General features: G+C 31.3%; 3 protein-coding genes across 6 annotated transcripts; 2 read left to right on the top strand and 1 right to left on the bottom strand.

The window, feature by feature from the left end:
* Positions 1–11,893: 11,893 nt before the first annotated feature.
* LOC133701586 (nifU-like protein 2, chloroplastic) lies at positions 11,894–15,186 on the top strand. The gene is made up of 4 exons (XM_062125547.1): positions 11,894–12,245; positions 12,328–12,439; positions 12,683–12,993; positions 14,823–15,186. Exons 1-4 carry the CDS (start codon positions 11,910–11,912, stop codon positions 15,009–15,011), a joined length of 948 nt encoding a protein of 315 aa, XP_061981531.1. The 5' UTR covers positions 11,894–11,909; the 3' UTR covers positions 15,012–15,186.
* A 597-nt stretch (positions 15,187–15,783) lies between these two features.
* Positions 15,784–16,720, top strand: LOC133701587 (WEB family protein At3g51220-like). Its single transcript, XM_062125548.1, has one exon. The coding sequence runs from the start codon at positions 15,847–15,849 to the stop codon at positions 16,552–16,554; it is 708 nt and encodes a 235-aa protein (XP_061981532.1). The 5' UTR covers positions 15,784–15,846; the 3' UTR covers positions 16,555–16,720.
* Positions 16,721–17,259: 539 nt separating this feature from the next.
* LOC133701588 (uncharacterized) lies at positions 17,260–19,836 on the bottom strand. 4 transcript variants are annotated; one of them, XM_062125551.1, is made up of 5 exons: positions 19,731–19,836; positions 19,054–19,124; positions 18,220–18,332; positions 17,901–18,025; positions 17,260–17,795 (listed from the first exon to the last, which is right to left on the bottom strand). In XM_062125551.1, the coding sequence occupies exons 3-5, from the start codon at positions 18,302–18,304 to the stop codon at positions 17,556–17,558; spliced, it is 450 nt and encodes a 149-aa protein (XP_061981535.1). In that variant the 5' UTR covers positions 18,305–18,332; positions 19,054–19,124; positions 19,731–19,836; the 3' UTR covers positions 17,260–17,555. The 4 variants fall into 4 exon arrangements, with proteins under 4 accessions (XP_061981535.1, XP_061981534.1, XP_061981536.1 ...); XM_062125550.1 differs by having other exon boundaries at positions 19,719–19,831; XM_062125552.1 differs by having other exon boundaries at positions 19,054–19,121; positions 19,731–19,822.
* Between the last annotated feature and the right edge of the window lie 627 nt (positions 19,837–20,463).

The following is a 20,463-nucleotide window of genomic DNA, read 5'->3' on the forward strand; positions in this document are numbered from 1 at the left end:
GTATTTATTGTTTCTACATTTTTTTGAAGAGAGCATGCAGCTGTCTTCCTTTCTTATTTGCTTATCAAAAGGTCAATCGTTCTTCGACTTTTCTCCTCCTCTTTTATTTTCCTGATAAGGAACTGATATCCATACACGTATAATTGTTGACATTTGATAAGCAAGCTGTGGGAATCTTTATATATATATATATATATATATATATATATATATATATATATATAGAGAGAGAGAGAGAGAGAGAGAGATTGTGTTATAATTAGAAATTGTTTATTGCAGGTAAAGATTTTGTAAAAGGGTATTTAAAGTGAAAAAATATAATTAAATTTAGACCTGTTTGTTTGCTGAAAAGTAGGTTTTTTAAAAAATAAAATAGAGAAAAATAAATTATTTTTGGATGTTTAGTAATGTAATGAAAAATAAGTTGGAAAACACTTTCTAGTGTTTGGTTATGTCATGGAAAATGAGCTGGAAAATAACTTATTAATATTTTATTTTTTTCAAGTTTATTAAAATAATGAGGAACAGATCTTATAAATTAAAAAGTTGAATGAAAATGAAATTGAAAAAAAATATAATTTCATAAATTATCTCAAATAAAATAAATAATAATTAAAATAATAGAGATCAAATATAAAAAATTAAAAAAATAAAAGATGAAGAAATTAAAATAATAATAATTAACATTTTATAAATTATTTCAAATAAAATAGGTAACAATCCAAAGAATGAGGACCATATTTGATAGATAAAAAATTTCAATTAAAAAATGATAAGGGAAAAGCAAATAACAATTATAAAAATAAAAACCAAAGAATGGAATTGAAAAAAAAATATTCAAAAAAAAAAATATATATATATATATATATATATAACAATAAAAAATTTAAGGATCAAATTTGATACAATCAGCGAATGATATGATATTTTTAAATTTTTCATAACTTCTAAAAAGTATTTTTCATCCAAAATAAAAAAAGAAAATACTTTTATGGAATTAATAAACACATAAATTTTATATTTTTAAAATAAAAAAATAAAAAATATATATATATATCTTCGTGTATTTATGTCGAGATAATAAACAGACACTGCTCAGGGCCACTATATTAATCATTTTACTTTCACCGCGTATTATGTGGACCCGATCTTTATTCCATGAGCTGTTGTGAACATTGTAAAGGATCATCACTCGGTTTCCCATATCTCTACCCCCAACGACTCCCATAATGCCTGTACTTCATTCTGTGGTGCTCAGAATCTCAAAAATTCTATACAGAAATTAATTAATAATGCAAGGAAACTAAAAACCTGTTTGTCTACGCGTTAGCGTTCGCGTTTCATAAAAAAAAAAACACGTTAATTAGCTGTTTGATTATAAATGGTTAAAAAATAAAAAACCCGAGTCCCACCATTTATTTGTGCCAAAAATTTGATTTTAATTTTTAGAAAACAGGAAATTCATGCTTTTCAAAAACTTTTCATGTTACTTGTACTGTTAAGTTAACACTGTAATTATATGAATAATTTTTTTTTGTTTTTTGTTTTTTAGTATGTTAATTTTTTTAATAATTTTTTTTTTAAAAAAATTAGTTTAAAGTGAATTAAATTCACTCGTAATGTGATGTGAACAATATTTTTTTCCTGAAAAACTAGTATAGAGTGAATTAAATTTACTCGCACTGTAATATTAATTTTATACCTGATAATATTTTATCTAATTTTATTACACGCTCAAAAAATTATGAAAATTGTAATTCTTATCAGATGAATTTTGTACGTAATGGAATTATAAATAGTTTAATGGAATAATAAAAAATATTTTATATAAAATATTATTTATTTCATGATGTAATATGAGTAATTAATTCTACAATATTTAAATTTAAAACCATCAATATTAATATATATTTTTTAAAATTATTTTATAACCTCAATTTCAAAAGTATTCTTAACCAAAGACATTAAACTATTTTTTTTTCAACCTCAATTTCAACCATAGTTTTAACCAAACATCTATTTTTTTAAGCCAACCTTAATTTAAAATATTTTTTATAAAATATTTTTTTTTAAATTACAACCACAACAGCTACTGTAACACCTAACATACTAGATACACAACGCAATGTCATCTCTCTTATCTACTCCGATACCCCCAGCAGGGCACTCGATCCATTCCGCCGACCACAAATATATACAGCAAGGCACATGTAGGAGCTTCACATAAATATTTCCATGCCAGCAGATATGATTATATATATATATATATATATATATATATATATATATATATATATATTAGTGATCCTCCTGGCCTCTATGTGTGCAGCACAGAGAGAACGACGAAGGGCTTTTCTGCTCCTTCGGTGGCACCACAAGAGCTTGACGATGATGATGCCACCTGGAAAAGACGACAGAACTGTTTCACTTGACCATCTTGAAGCTCTATCTGCACTAGCTAGGGTTCAGGCGGATAAGGGATCCATGCGAGCACAGGAGCTCACCTGATTCACATGTAACAACAACTCTGCTAGACTAAATTAGCCATCGTCCAATAATGGTTTGCCCATGAACTTGACCCTTTTGTCCGTTGTGGCTAAGACATGATGACATGCCATAATACACCGAATTCTTAATGAGTTCCGTTTGTCTAAAGCTTATACGCCAGCTTTTTGGACAAAAAGCATCTTGCTTTTCAATCTTTTTTTTCCTTTTCAAAAATCACGTTAAAAAAACAGGCTTAGAAAAGCAGGTTTGGAGGGTTTTTGAGATTGTGGTAACGGTTGTTTTTTAAAATATTTTTTATTTAAAAATATATTAAAATAAAGTTTTTTTATTTTTAAAAAAATATTTTTGATACAAGCCCATCAAAATGATATGAAAACATTAAAAAAATATTAATTTGAAGTAAAGAAAAAATAAAATAAAATTCAGATTTTTTTAAAAACACAAAAATAAACAGGACCAAGGTACCAAAAGTTATCAAATCCAGCTAAGGTCATGGGCAGGTAAATTAACTTGAAACCATTCAGAATGGTATTTTTTTAAGATTTTATTTTGAAAAAATTAAAACAATATTATTTGAAAAAAAATCAAAACAAGTTTTGACTGGGTCAAGCTATAACTCAATCGAGTTGCAAGTTTCGTCGTCAAGTTAATCGAGTTTGACCAAATCAATCCCAACCTAAATTTATCTTTTAAAAATCTAATCTGAGCTGAATCTCGAATCAATCAAGTCTTGAATTGACCCGCCAAGCAGCCATGATTAATAATTCCAAAAATTACTTAACATAATCAAGCATTACCCACAGTGGAAACCACAAAAAAGGCCACAGAACTAAATATTCTTCTATGTTTAGACATCAACTTAGGTTGTCTGGATCATGTTTAAAATGATTAATGAGATGGGAGCAACTATTCATTAAACTTTCAGTTTCCTAAATATGCTTGAAGATCTATGACACGTGTATAAAAAAAATTAAGGAGACTTCAACGATTATGTAAGTTTTTAATGATTTTAAAGAGATTTGAATTTATAACTATTAAAAAGTAAATATAAAATTTGACTAGTTAAACCATTACTGAGTGTTGATGAATTAAAATTATTTAAAAATAATAGAGAGGAGTACGTTGTTGACACCCATCATTTAGTTTATGAATCATGCATATTAACATGTTTCAACTCAAATTATTTTTTTTTAAATCAAAATAAAGTTATTTCGATATAAAATGATTACATTAAGAAAAACACAAAATGATATTTAAAATATTGTTAATATTTTAAAAAATATTTAAAATGATATATTTCAAAAAATAAAGTTATTTTGAACTTAAAAAAACATAATTAAAAAAATAAATTTTTATATTAACCGAATTAAATCAAACCTCAAGTCAATCAATGAACAGGTTAAAACAATGCTCATAACTCCATGTGTGAATAAAACGCACAGGTCAAATTTAATAATTGCTCTCATTAATAAAGCTGAACTGCCAGGAGGACTTGCTTTATGAAAACAGCTTTCCTTCTTTTCAGTTTTCACATTTTATCTTTCTCACGTTTTTCTAATGCATTACTTTAGTACGTAGACAGAGTTTGCAAAAAAAGGGGAAAAAAAAAAGAAAAAAGAAAAAAAGAGAGGAGGTAGATGAGGTTTCTATCAAGAATTATCATATATATATATATATATATATATATATGATAATTCGTTTTTAAAACAATACTGTTGTCATAAAAACGAAACAAATATTACCAATAATAAACAATAATCTATAGAATGATAGGGCTTTATTGTACCTCGTAAAAACATTATTAATTTAAATAATGTTTTCTTTTTTTTATGATTTTTTTTACAATTTATTTTTTTAAAAAAAAATTATTAACTCCGTTGACTCGAGATTTTTTTTCTTTTTTCAATTAATTTTTTTTAAATTTTATTATTCAACATTGAGTTGATTGAGAATTAGTTTTCATGATTTGTTCCAGTTTGCTTTCTATGAGGTTATTTTCATCTCATGATTAGGTAAAGAGTATGATGAAGTAATTCAAGTTGATTCGAGTTTTTTTTTTGTATTTTTTTAATTGATTTTTCGATTTCAATTCAATCTTTCAATATTTGATTTATTGGGGATTGACCTAAATAATATTTTTTTTCATTTACTTTTTATGAGGTTATCCAAGTTTGATCACCCATACCATGAGTTAGACGAGTTAACTCGGTTGACTCAAGTTTTTTTTCTTATTTTTCTAATTAACTTTTTTCTCGATTTTATCTTTCAACATTGAATTGATTGAAAATTAGGCATTGTGATTTGTTTCGGAGTGCTTTCTGCTATATTATCCTCGTCTTATAACTCGAGTCACAAGTTTAGCGGATTAAACTAAGTTGACTAGAGTTATTTTTTTGTGCTTTTTTTTTAAATAATTTTTTTTCAATTTCATATTTCAACTTCAGGTTGATTAGAAATTAAGCTTCATAATTTATTTTAATTTTTTTTTCTATGGGGTTATCCTAACTGGCTAGGGTCAATTTTTTTTGTTTTTTTAATTAATTTTTTTATTCAATTTCATCATTTAACATTGAGTTTATTGGAAATTAAACTTTATAATTTATTTTGATTTATTTTTTATTGGGTTATCATAGTCTTATAACCTGACACGTGGTTTGTAGGTTAACCTGAATTGACTTGAATGGATCCAATACATTACTGTCTCAATATTTATAAAAAAAATAACATCTTGAATATTTATTTTGAGTCAAACTATATTTTTATTGGTCATTTAGGTTGCATTTGGACTTACCAAGTCGATCAAATTACATCAAGTCAATCCTCATATGATTTAATTTTTTTTTATACTAGAAAAACATTAGAAATGCTTGAATATTTTTTTTAGATTAAAAATATTTTTAATCTGACCCACAACGCAGCGCAGGCCAGTGATAAAGTTAAGTCTATACATTTTGTATTAGGCAACTTATTTGCGTTACGTCGTGGGTAAGATTAAAAATTAATTTTTAAAGCAAAAAAATGAAGAAGAAAGAATGTGCAAACGCTAAAAATGTGTTTTCTAGCATTATAAAAGAAAATTTAATTTTGAGATGGAAATTTGATATGTGTATTTAATAAAATAAATAAATAATTACATACTTTAATAAATAATAAAAAATATTAATACTAACTAAAGCTAAATCAAGAAGCAGAAGATGGATGAAAGTTAAGATATTAATCTTGTGTCACCATGAGTAATTTAAGAAGTTTTTATTTAATTATATGAGGATGAAATTGAATTTTTTAAGAGAAAATTAATAATTTAAATTCTATTAAAAAAGTAATTTTCTAGTATAATCCCTCATGTCCTTATTAATTTATTTGTTTCATAAAAAATGTGACTTTTTTAGATCTATGTTGTTTATTGGATAAAAACTCAAAGCAACTAAAATAAATATCCAAAAAACGTTTTTAGCAAATTAAAAAAAGTATTTTTTAATTAAACTTTATAGCTATCTTGTTAATTCATTCTTTTTTTTTTCAGACATTTTTTTTATTATAATCATTGTTTTTTTTTAAAACAACTTATTATAATCATAAAAGCAAGTTTTTATAAATAAAAAATAAATATTATTGTCTTAACCTTAATTAGCGTTGTTATATATTTATCATGGTTATTTTTATGTCATTTTTAACCCTATTTTAATGCCTAAATATTATTTTTATACAAAAAAATATTATTTTTAACCTCATGTTGTTTTGTTTAGTGTCAAATATGATCCCTGGTATTTTAATTTTTTATTCAATAAAATTAAATTTTTATTCTGTATAATTGAGCATGGATTCAATGTTAGAATTTTTTTTTTTACACTTGAAAACCTTATAGCATTGTAAAATAAAATAAATTATAAGACTTAAAACTCTATCAACGTAATGTAAGGGGATTGAGTTAAAAAAACAAAAAACAAAATTTAGTGACTGGAAGAGCAAGATTCGAGGAAAAAAAAATAAAAATCACTTGGCTGCATTATTCGTATTCCAATTCACAACAAAGCAGAGCGTGAATCTACAATAATTTAAAGAGTGAAATCTTTAAGATTTTTAGTTTCTTTTTTAATTTAATTATGATTAAATAATTAATGAGGGTATTGGTGGATAAATACCTGAATATGTATCATATACAGAGTATGAGCTAATTCCAAAATAAATGTTCGCTGGATAGATGGCCCCGCGTTGCTGCGAGTCGATTCGTAAACAATATAAATAATTATTGTAATGATAGATATTAGTTAGACTTGGTAACATGTAAGGTCCATGCGTTTTGGGTATGGCAAACATGTCAAACCTACGTTACCATGGACTTTGCTAATCCCTAAGTTCAGACGCATTGAGTCTGGCTTCAGACCCAAGTTATTTGCTGGCATGTTTGCAGATCCAAGGCACTTGGGTTTGACAACCACACCAAACTCAAGCGCCTTAGTTTGACAACGATGCCAGACCTACACGTCTAGTTCTGGCAATCACGACAGATTCAAGACGCTTGATTCTGACAACCATATCAGATTCAAGGCGTTTGATTCTGACAACAATACCGGATCCAAGACATCTAGGTGTAACAACCACATTAGACATAAGACGGGTGAGTTTGACAACCATGGGTCTTGCAACAGACCTAAACGTTTGGATCTGGCAACCCCATATGATATTTACAATAAAACCATATGGAAATGACAAAAAACCCCTATATGCAACCTTGTTTCTCTTGAAACCCAACAGTAATTTTGTATTTGAATTATTTCAATAAAAGAAAAGGACGAAGAAGCTCCTTAACACATTCATATTGTTCACCCCTTCAAGGACATGATTGTATCTTCACTGTTGATTTGTTTTGAAAAGATAAAAGAAGGCTCCAACCTAAAAGTTAAAATTTTGTGTCAATTAATTTGTTGTTCAAACTTTTTGTTTCTCATCTCTAATCCTCCTACTTGGGTTTATCGCTGTTGCCATATCCAAGTAGTTTGGATTTGATGTGGTTTCCATACTCAAATTGCTTGAGCCTGAATGGCTGCCAAGCCCAAGTATCTTTCCTCTTGCCGATTCACTTTCATTCTCTTCAAGATCCGAGTTGTAAAATGTTAAAAGAAAGGTGAGGGAAGAAGTAATGAATGAGAAGAAAAAGAAAGTCAAATAAACGTTTATCCGCACGCGAAAAAAATAAGAAATTAAAAGTGAAACTACCATTACAGTCCACAGTAAAAGGTCTCTTAATCTACAGTGATTTTCTCACACCATTTAGCTTTTGTTATAATAAAGATTCTAATAATTTAGATTCTAGGAAAAATATATATTTCTTTAACCAAAAATTTATTTTAGTTATTCATTTCTTTTTAATTTTGATGAAAATATTTTTTTATCAAAAAAATACTTTTTAAAATAAAAAATTATCATAATTTGTATTGCAATCTTAAACCAGAAATAAAAAAATAATATTTCAATTGTTTTTATATGATTACATGAGAAAGTAAAGAATAATTAATTCATGAAAACAATATAAAAATAATAGATATCAATCAATGAGATATAGGTGTTAGGGATTGCGTTTATAAATGCTTTTGGATTTTTTTTAAAGTATTTTTAGCTTGAAAAAACATCAAGTTGATATAGTTTTGATGCGATGATATAAAAAATATAAAAAATTTATTTTAGTATATTTTCAAGAAAAAAAATATTTTAAAAAACACCTATATCACAGTTAACAAAAAGTTACCTCCCTAGAATAACTGACATAAAACGACATGGATAGAATAATTGTTTTTGCTTTGATGTTTCGACCACTATAATCTTTGCTTGGCAATTGCACAACAACTTTAGGGATGTTTGAGAGTAAAGTAGCGGTTGCTTTTCAAAATATTTTTTGTTTGCAAATACATCAAAATAATATATATTTTTTAATTTTTAAAAAATAATTTTTTATATTAGCATATCAAAATAATCCAAAAACATTAAAAAAACTAATTTTAAACAAAAAAAATTCAAATTTTGATAACTTCCTTTTAGAATGCACTACGAAACATGAGCTCAAGGCCACAACCCTTGGACCCAAAGACTGGTAACCTAACACTAGACATAAATTATCTGACTGGAAAAAGGATTTATGAGAACAAAATGTCAAATTCTAGTAGGGGTGTTCATGGTCCGGTTTTAACCTAAAAATTCAACCGAACCGGAAAATAGTATTCCTTGTTAATATAACCCAGATTGAACCAATAACTGGTTCAAACCGAACCAATTTTGTTTGGTTCGGGTTGATTTTTTAGCATTAAAAATCAGAAAAACTGGAAACGAATTAAGTGAGCTTGTTTTTACTGTTATCGTTGTACCAAAGCCCTCTAACTCCATTTCTCACATAGCTTCTGCATATCAGTAAGTGGATGGTAAAATAAATTGAGATCTTGGATTATTATCTCTAACATTAGATAATAGGATGAACTGAAGTTGAGAGAAATATTTAGATTTGCAAATGCATATGGAGCCATTACAACCATCATTGTCGATGGTTGTCACCATTGTCGGTGGTTGATAATAAGAGTAAAGTAAAGGTTGTGAAAGACACTATCATATGAGAGACTAGAGAGTGATTTTAGGAGAAGATGTAGAGGTATGGTGTCAAAATTTAAAAAGATGATTTAATGTTAGGTTAACACTTAATATGAGAGACAGTAAGAGAGAAAAACATAGAGCAGAGGGGGGCAGCTGGAAATGGATAAAATGATTTAGGGTTAGGGTTCTTAGAGATGTTTCTTTTTATATCTTTTTTTAAGTCATTTAGATTCAATTGAATCGGTCTGGTTTAGTCCGGTTCAATCGATTGAAGCTTTTTGAAACTGAAATCGAACCGAATTGAGTGGTTTTTTAATTTTTTAATTGGTTCATTCAGTGTTTTCTATCGGTTTAGTTTTTTAAGTTAATTTTTTCTTAGTTTTTCTGGTTTAATTAGTTAATCAGTTTTTTTTTTAACACCCCTAAAATCTAGTGGAGTAACCATACCATACCAGACAGTGCAGCAGCTTCTATTTTTGAGATTACAGCAGAATTTAATCTGCCTTGCTATATTTCCATGCAGCTATAGCCTCAGCTATTTGCTTTGTGAACGACCAAGGAAACCATCCTGACAAGGCCCCCTGTCCTCTAGCCATATCAATCACAGGTTCAACGTAAAAGACTATCAAAACACAAGGCATAAATACTTCACTGCCAAAATGCTCAAAATCATATCAAAGCAAGAAGCTAAAGAACAGAAAAGAAAGTTAAGGCATACTCCAACCTGCTCAAGCACAGCTTCAGTACTGATCAAATCCCCAGAAACCTCCTTAGACTCAGAAACAGCAGCCATCTCCTCAGCCACCCATTTCCTCCCTCTCAGTTCCTTCTGCATTCCTTTAGCCATGCATCTTCTTCCTCGCCAATGCAAAAACTACATGATCCATCGCATAAACTTCAAAACTAATTAATCCCAATATCCTTACATGGCACCACCATATTATAATATATCCTCGACAGCAAATCCTCCCTGCTCTTCAACTCCATTGTCGCCAACAGCCCTCGACAATACCTCCGCCCACTCGCGTAGAATTTAAACACGGCCCGCCCTTCTCTCAACAACAAAGGCGAATCTTCGCCTTCCCCGATACCTGAAAGACTAAAATTCTTCTAAAAAATCGGATCCTTGGCAGCAAACTTGGCGGCCCAAGACAATGCTAAATTCCCATCCTCACGTTTACCAGTGAAGTAATTGATCACAAGCATGATCAAGAAACTTCCGCAAACAATCTCATTTGAAATTAAAAGATTGCAATATTATTAGATATATTTGCTTAAGTGTTGCTGTGATTTGTTAGATTAATTTGACAAGCACTTGAAATATGATGAGAGCTTGAAGAAAAAGAATGGGGAACAAATAATAGTCTCTACTGATCCAATTCATCTGAAATTATGCCTAGCCATCACACACTCACTCTCTATTATACTCTCTAGTTGTAAAACTCGAATCACTATACTCGGGATTTTAATATATTTTAGTTAAAAATAAAAAATTATTTGGCTTTATAAAAAATTTGGGTTGACCTTAACCTGCCTGATCATTCAGCTTTTAATTTGTTGATTTTTTTTAAATAAATAATTAAAATAATATTATTTTAATTTGTTTTTTTAAATAAAGTTAAATAAATAATTTCATGCATATGATTATTATAAACAAAGAATACCAAATGTTTTTAATTCTACAACAATTATCCATAGTAGAGCTACTCAAGCTTATCTTTAAATTATTTATTACCAATTATGAAATAAAATCTATTAGAGTTAAATAAATAATTTCATGCATATGATTATTATAAACAAAGAATACCAAATGTTTTTAATTCTACAACAATTATCCATAGTAGAGCTACTCAAGCTTATCTTTAAATTATTTATTACCAATTATGAAATAAAATCTATTAGAGCACAATCTTATTTTATTCATAGCCATAGTATAAAAAATTAATCCCTTTTGACATCTTCTAATAAGAAATACATGTTTCATTAAAAAAAAATGAATAAGAAAAAAAGGGTTTTCATTAAAGAAATACATTTTTCTTGTGAATTTAAATGATCAAATTATTGTAAATGTTTATTTTTATCGGCGTTAAATTTTTATTGTAAAAACTATGTTGTTAATAAAAAAAAATTAATATTTCATTAAAACATGGAAAAAAGTATATAGATAAAAAGTTAGAATTTTGATTAAAGAAATACATTATTTTTTTAAAAAAAATTAAATCTTTAAAACCCTTTTTTACTTTTTTTATTAATTTTTATTAAGACCTTTTGTTTTAATCTTTAATTAGCTTTCATAAAACTTTTACAATTTATTAATTCATGTTGATTTCATTATACTAAGCACATAAATAATTTTTCCATTTTCGACTAATAAATTTCAACATATCATAAAAGGCATCCATATAACTATGACACTTTATTTTCTTGCATTGAAATTAAATTGAAATTATATTATATATAGTTATTAATTTTAAGGGGTATAGCTCAACTGATCAGATCTTTAATCTGATTCTTAAAAATTATCAGTTCGAATCTTATAAACCTTAGAATCACTAGAGATTTATATGATCGTTAATTTCAGAATTTAAAAAATTAATCGAGGTGCATACAATCTAATTTAAATATTTGTATTAATAAAAAAAACTCAGTTAGATATAAAAAATTCATGATTCAAAACTTAATCAGGCTGAGTTTTAAATCAAAATAAAAGAAATATTGATACAACTAAACTTAATTAAACAGATAAATTAAGCTAGCTAAAACCGAGCCAGTCAACTCTAAGATATTTAAAAAAGAAAAATGAAAATTGAAAAATAGAAGAAATGGGAAGCAAAGGCACATTTGTCAGCTACTACTACTATAATTCTTATTATGCTTTCCTGGCAGCATCAGCACCCCAGCTTCTTTCATTTACCAGACAAACAGACAAAGCTCTCTCCTCTCCCATCTCCACAGACAGCTCTCCTCTCTCTCTCTCTCTCTCTCTCTCTCTCTCGTTTTGCCGATTCCGAAACCAATCTGTTGTTTTCTTTTCCTCATCAAGGAAGAGAGAAAGAGATATGCAATCGGTGGTGTTGAACCCAACTTGCTACTGCAGGGCTCAACAAGGCCTAGACACCTCCTGCAGCTCTCCTCACCCTCCTGCTATTCTTTACAAGGTTTCCTCCTTCTCTCCCTGTCTCAACTTTTTTTTTCTTCTTTTTTTTTTTGACGTTGAATAACTGAATCCCATATTCACAGAGTCGTTCGAGCTTTTTTGGTACCCATTCGAGGAGCCCCAGTCACCTGCGGCGAGGCATACCTTGCCGTTCCTTGCGAATTCGATCGCCTTCTTTCACACGGAGGAGGCCAGGTTCTTTTTCTCTCTTTTCTCTCTTACAATAATCGTGAATATATATAATTCATCATGCCCTTTTTGTAATCTTTTAATTTCGTAGAAATTAGCTAGGTACGCAGTTTGGAGTGGAATAATTGATGGGTTTAGTTTATATTGTTAGAAAATAGCTAAGTTAATTTTTTAGAGTGAAATAATTAATGGGTTTGATTTATTTTATTAAGTGATGTTGCTGAATAAGTCATTTTTTACGCTGTGTAGTTGTTAAGGCTGTTGCTACTCCAGATTCAGCGGTAGAATTGCCGTTGACTGCAGACAATGTTGAGAGTGTATTGGATGAGGTTAGACCTTACCTGATTTCAGATGGTGGTAATGTGGCATTGCATGAGATTGATGGAAATGTTGTTCGGTTGAAATTACAAGGAGCATGTAGTTCTTGTTCTGCTTCGGTTATGACGATGAAGATGGGTATTGAGCGTCGCTTAATGGAAAAGATTCCTGAGATAGTTGCAGTAGAAGCTGTAGCGGATGAAGAAACTGGGCTTGAGCTGAACGGAGAGAATATAGAGAAGGTAATCAAATTGAAGCCTTTATTTTCAGTGCTTACATATATTGCTTTGGAATGGAATTGAACAGTTTTTAAATTATGAACCACCTCTCGAAAGGATCCACGTTGTAGTGGTAAAAGGAGAAAAAAAAAAGATTCAAAGATGCTAAATTGCAGGATAAAAATTGAAAAAAAAAAGAACAGAGTGTATAGGTCTCTACTCCATTCGCTTATTACTCAGAGGAGCTTCATGCAGTTTTACAATCATGGATGGTGCCTCCTGAGAATAGTAAATTTTTTGTGTGCATGTGTATTTGCTTTCTGAAATTATTGTTCTAATTCTGTTAGATTACAGAGTAAACAGCAGTCTTATGCCAGTGAGTGGCACTCTTGGTGCTTGTAAATAATTTCTATGGCCCTCTACTTGCTTCTGGAACATTTTCCTCCTTTTACAATTTATTCTTCCCAAGTGTGGTTTTGCATCAACTCTTATGTTAGCTCTTGGTATTTACTTTGGGTCTAGAGTGCTGTGTTTTCTATGACTCGTCTTAAAGTTCTCTAAACTAGGATGCACTTTGAGAGTCCCTTCTTCCGTGTTCCACCGCCAGCTTCTACTGGCTGCGCAGTTTCAACCCCCTTTTGTAATTTTTTGCTCCTCTTGGAGAACTTAAATTATGAGTGGTTACTGCACATTACCATCATAGAATTTTGAGGATGTCTAAACCTATGAAATCAACAAATGAACAGTGAATGGTCCCCTACTTGCTCATTCAAGCCTATATGACTCTAATACCAAGGCTTACCTCCCTTCTAAGAGAATTTTGCCTTTGCTGGAAAATGGAATTGGAATTACAGGCTAGGTTCTTTCCTCAATGGCCTATTGTCAGATAATTAGCTCATGTGGCTCACAAACTGCCATCAAGGCGAACAGACAAGTAGTAGCTTAAACTGTCAATAAGATTCTACTTGACTTTTTTATATCCCAATAGGTTGCTGCATTTTCTGTGACGCGGTCATAACACATGATAGCTAACCATTATGTAACAACTTTGGCTGTGATGTCTATCAGTAATAGCCTCAATTGATTTTATACTTTGGGATAGGGTTTTCAAAGTATCTGGATATTCTTGAGTGTTCTATACCTTATAAGAGCTGCTTTTAACAAAGGTTTGAGGGTGTTGGGAATTTATAAGGAGGAAGTCTTGTGGTACTGTGCTTTGTCATTGATTTGGAATCTTTGGCAGGAGAGAAACTTTAGAATTTTTCAGGTTGGAAGCTCTTTTTTTTTTTGTCCTGCTTTAGGATAAGCTAGTTCTACTAGCTTAAAATTGGTGCTGTCACTCTCTAGAGATTTTCTTCAGCAGGTTTGCAGTGAAATTGGAGAGTTTTGATGTCTTCTGTTGTTTTTGGTTGGTTCTTTTCAGCTTTTGTTTCTTGGTGAAGTCTCTTTTCTCCTGTATTGTATGTCCTTCCCCTGTTCTCTGATACTATAGGGTACTTTTCTATCAATATACATGTTTGCTTCTGTCAAGTCTAAGATGGTCAGAAGCACAACGGTGTTTTTGTGCTGGTGTATTTCATTTTATTGAGGCCCCTGAAGTTACTGCCTTTGAGATGCAATGCCTGATGAGAGATATTGAGCTGTTTCTGATTGGCAACGTTCTGCTTTTCATTAGGGCCAGTAACCTCATAGCCTTATGGCTGTGGCAGCATTTTTTTATCTTCCTTTTCTTCCGCATATAAACACCCCTGCTCTCCAATCCCATAATAAGCCCAAATTGGAAGTATATGATGGTCATTTCCTTCTCAAACTTCAATGTTGTTAGGCTGCTTATATACTTGTTATTGTGCCAGGTACTGGAAGAAATAAGGCCATACCTTGTTGGGGCAGCAGGAGGATCTCTTGAACTAGTGGCAATTGAGGAACCAATAGTTAAAGTCCGATTAACAGGGCCAGCAGCTGGGGTCATGACTGTACGAGTGGCTGTCACCCAGAAATTACGCGAGAAAATTCCAGCCATTGCTGCAGTTCAACTCCTATGATGCACTTTCAGATTTCTAGTCCAGAGCATGAGATTATCAAATAAAAGGAGTCATTGAACTCTTAATACCTGTATAAATACCACATTAGATTGTGTACAGTGTAGAAGGATGCAGTCGTTGGATACTGATATTTTGAAAATCCAATTTGAGGAAATTGCAAATCATTTTGTATTCACGCAACCATCTTCACCATGTTCTTTGAAATTTAGCTGCTGATACTAACTAATTTAGTGTAGGATCCTCGTTATACTTCCTTATCTGTTGAGCATTGTTTTTGCCTAGCTCCAAGAAGATTGAATATCACTCAGTCCTCTGAATAAGATATCGGAAATGGACTGCATGGGAGAAGGTTTGCTAGTCCCTCTTGGATAACAGTCAAAACAGAAGGCGAGTTGCACAGCTCATCCATCCTTTGTCACAGGCCTGCAGATTTTGCCAAAAATCGATGCATTTGATTGTTTAATGAGTCTAGAAGTTCCTGTGTTATTGATTTTTAATAAATATATCTTAGTAGTTTTATTTGAAAAACAAAATTTGATTATTATTATTATTATTATTTGAAAAAGGACTGTATATATATTAAAAAAAATGGATGAAAAATAGAAGAATCCATGTTGTAGTGGTAGTTTTCTAGTCTCTGTCTTCCTTGTACGAACTTTCTACATTGTCTTAACCTTGAAACAACAGCCTCCATCTCCCATAGCTTCTCCTTTTTGTACTCTCTGTAATATTTTGAAGTAAAAGCAAAGAAAACCCGGACCAAACCAACCCCGTCATCAAATATTCCCTCTCACCCCTCCAAAACACCACCAATGTCTAGTCATTCTTCAACAATATGGAAACCCCTACTCTTTCTCCAAAACCAGCAAAAGACTACAGCTCCTCGGTTGACACTTCTCGCCCATTTCGATCAGTCAAAGAAGCTGTTGCCATCTTCGGCAAGCGGATTCTCGTAGGAGAAATATACTCTTCGAAGCCTTATTATAATCCTCCTGGAGAAGAAAATATTTCATGGAGGTTCTTATCACCAAGTCCTAGCTACAGAAGCCCTAAAGAAGATCATCATCATGAACAAAATGAGGTCTTTGGTGCTCTAATGAAACTTGAGGCTGAACTTAAGGAAACAAAGACTGAACTGAAGTTGCTAAAGGAGAGAGAGTCCGAGAATGAAATTGCACTGGCTTCTTTGAATGCCGAGCTTCACAAGAATATGTCTAAGTTGGCTAGGGCAGAGGCAGCTGCAGCTAAGGAGGCGGTGGAGATGAAAGCGGTGAGTTTTGAGAGGGAAAAGAAGGAAGATCTTCTTCTTAAAGAGGAAGAAAGGATGAGAGAATTGATGATAAGAATGGAGAATTCTCCAACCTTGGCTCAAATATTGAGTCTTGGGGAGGAGAAAGAGTGCTTCCGAGGAAAGGAGGAGAGGAAGGCAATGAAAAAGAAGCCTATTGTTCCTCTTGTGGGAGACTTGTTTTTCAAGAAAAAAGGATCATCTAATACTCTTAATAACCCTCTATATGCATCTCCTGAAGTGTGTTTTAATTGAGAAAACTGGGTTTGGTTTTTATTTAGCCTTTTGTATTGAAAGTTCAGAAAAAGATAGACAACGTAGAAAAGTTTGTGCATGAAGTGTTGCAAGGTGAGTTGAATTTCTGTATGTTGATGCAATGTAATATGTTGTTTTGTGTCTATGCTATTTAAATGTTTTCCTATGCTTGTTCAGAGTTTTGCAGCCCTGCAAATTCTCAATATCATCCACAAAGGCAGAGAGCGAAATATTTTGAATTGAATTGACACTCTTTCATCAATTTTTTTGACGCATTTCTAGTGCTGGTTCAGGCTGTTTTAGGAGAGGCATAAACTTATAAATGATCAACTGAGAGCAGGCCAGTCCCCCAGAGAGAGAGTTCAGAATCTGTCCCTTCTCATCAAGGTTCATTACTGGATATCAATTCAAACTATATGGACAGAATTTAGAATCTCAACCAAGAATTACAATTAAAAATCAAGATTGTTTGTTGGAGATAAGCCCATAACAGTTGTTTACACATAACTAACCAGCTGACCTGATTATCGGAAGAGTAAGGGAAGAAATACTACTAAAAACCCAACATAAAATCAAGCCAAGTAAGCATTTACTGAACCAAGAAACCACATCCTATAAATCTATATGCATTCTGTCCATGTGACATGCAGACATTAAGTTGTGCACACCTATAGGATAATTATTAGAGTGTTTCGATACATTCAATTTAAAATAAACCTCATTTAATTGCAACAACATAATCCCAACTTGTTCAAATTCTAAGTCTCCATTGTCAACAGGAATATAAACATTATTCTATCACCAAAGAGACAGCATCACCAGCAAAGATTTTCACAACTAAATCTGCTCTATTTGAACGTTCATAAAAATCCATCAGGTTTGCATTCCACAAGTTTAGACTTCAAGCCAACCCCTAAATCATCCACAAAGGTTTCCAAGAAAAACAAATCCAAGGAAAACAAGAGAACGTATATGAATCATGTAGAGGGAGAGAGAGCACTTCATGAGGCTGTTGTCACCTGTGCTGAATCACCACTTGCTTTTGTGTAAATAGGATGGAGCTCATATCCATACTTAGGCTCCACATGCACCCATTTGCGGCCTGTAAGCTTGTTTGTTTCAAACTTCACATTTCCTTCCTTCAAGGCAAAAAGCGTGTGATCTTTCCCCATCCCAACATAGTCTCCAGGATGAAAACGAGTGCCTCGTTGCCGAACTATGATATTTCCAGGTATAACCCTCTGTACAACATATTAAAGCCATCAAAATGAGAATTCAACATTGTCTAGTTGATATCAGTTATCAGAGGAGAAATAAAACAAGAAAAATTAGTGTCAAGTACTAACCTCTCCACCAAATTTCTTGACCCCTAGGTTCTTAGGTTTCGAGTCCCGTCCATTCTTTGTGGACCCAGCTTGTTTTTTGGTAGCCCAACGTCTAAACATCAAGCTTAATCCACTAGAAGACCCATCTAAACCATAATCACAACGACACCATAACACCATCACACTCAAATTCAAAGAAAGATGATACAAAAAAAACAATGTTCTGGAAGGGAACAGGCATTACCAGTAATGCTTTCATAATCACAAAGACACCATCCCACGCAAATTCAAAGAAAGTCGATACAAATAAAACAATGTTCTCGAAGGAAACAGGCATTACCAGCAATGCTTTCATAGACGGGGACATTGGTGACCAGTTCCTTCACAGTCAAACGTTTGCACAATATCGTTGTAAAATTCATCATGTTCAATTACCAAATAGTTAAAAAAAACCTGCAAAAGAAAAAAAAATCGCATCAAAACCCACAAACCACACTTATCAAGAAAATCCAAATTCACCTCAAATCAGCCTATATACTGATTTTACAAAAAAAATTATCATAAGCAAAATTGGTCTCTCACAAGTTCGATTACCAAACTTTGCTTTTACTGTAATGACACCTAGCCTAGCAGTAACAATGCACTACAATTTGCTCCAACAAGAGTTCAAACATTCTGACAGCCTAACCAATTATATAGACCGACCTCCAGCTATGAGAACATTCAAGAAATTGGTAAAAGCTAAACAAACAGCTGAAATATTCTTCTGATTTGGGGTTTCAATCTATAATCAGTGTTGTCTTTAGGGTTTTTACTTTCCAGCCAGGAAGCTAAAGCTAAGCTTACCATACATGAGGGCAAAGTAATAGTATTTTTAAACCCTAAACCATAAACTACGAGAATATTGAAGAAATGAGTAGACGCTAAACAAAAAGCTGAAAAATTCTTCTGATTTGGGTTTTCAATATATAATCAGTGTTGTCTTTAGGGTTTTTGCTTTCCATACAGCAAGCTAAAGTTAAGCTTAACATACATGAGGACAAAAAGATAGTATTTTTACACAGTTTCACCATTATCCTCCACAAAAAAATGCACTGGCAAGAAAAAAAAGAACAAAAATCAAAACTTGAAAAGAACCCATCATTGATATGGGAAAAAAATGGCAACTACACACCTCTTTTGCCTATGCAGAGACAGGACTCGGTGAGCTGTGGAGGGAGAGCACGCTTGAAGAGCCCTTGGCTGCTGCAAACAACATCAATCAATATCAGAGAAAGAAAACGTTGTCTTCAGAAATAGAGCTGAAGACAGAAGGAGCCAGAGAGAAATAGAGCTGGTCAAGGCCTCGGAGACATGTAACATGTAATTTGTGGCACATTAGAGTTGAAAACCAAAAAAGCGAAATTGCAAGATGGAAATGAATCACACAAGCAAAAATAATGAGATGCACACTACTGATCAACTTGAATACCCAAATAGAGACTCAAACAGCAAACTAAATCAGTGTTATTCTTCAGAAACATGAATTTATTTCCAAAACAAAGCATGAGAAAAGCAACAGCACTGTGGAAGCTCGCTGCTTAGCACCATTGACCAGCAAGAACAACAGCTCCAAGGAGATTTTGTGATAAAAACTAACAAATGACCGTAAAAGAATGCATGCAATATTTCTAGGGTTAATATTTTTGGGTTTTCTTAGACTAAAAGAGGACTAAAATTAAGTTAGCTCAAATCCCATAAAGTCAATTTCAATGGTAATCAAAGAATGTGATTTGATTCGAAACATAGCAAAAAAATTAGTTAATGTATAGCTGAAAGCCTGAAATAGAGAGGTCTTACGAGAGAAAGCACCTGGTGATGCAATGTGACGATGGTGAGAGTCTCTTCTCTGCTTAAACCCTGGCCTGCTGGATTGAATTTGAAAGATGTTCTGATCTCTGATACTTTTAAGCGAGACGAAACGTGGATCTCTTCTCTTCTATTTGTTTAATCGAAAAGCCCGGTTTTTCTTGGCTGTTTGGCCCGGCCCAGAACTCCGGATTTGGGCCAAAAATAAGACGTGAGCCCAAGAAAGGAATAACGGAGTGAGTGATGATCTGTTCCCATGTATGCCATCTATTTGATTTATCGATTTCACCTGATTTTATCTATTTTTAAGATTTATATATTAAATATATATTAACTTATAAAATTATATAATTTTATGTGTTAAATCGTGATTTTAAATTACTTTTATAGATTCATTAATATTATGCTTTTATCATTATATTTTTAACTTTTCAAGTATACCCTTTGAGTTTTTTTAAAGTTTCAATCATATTATAAATTTAAAATATATTAAAATAATATTTTTTTTAATTTTAATATTAACATATTAAAATAATCTAAAAATAAAAAAATAATTATTTTTTTTAAAGTTTAAAGTGTTAGATGGCCTTCCCAAGCACTTAGATCTAAACCATTAATTTTTTATAATTTAATTTTCTAATTTATACTATTTTTATTCCTTAAAAATTTTGTTTTGAAACACTTTTATTAAAAATATGTATAATTTAAATTCAATTTAACTTCCTTTTACCATAAA

This window comes from Populus nigra, chromosome 8 (genome assembly GCF_951802175.1).
Source record: "Populus nigra chromosome 8, ddPopNigr1.1, whole genome shotgun sequence".
Taxonomy (NCBI): domain Eukaryota; kingdom Viridiplantae; phylum Streptophyta; class Magnoliopsida; order Malpighiales; family Salicaceae; genus Populus; species Populus nigra.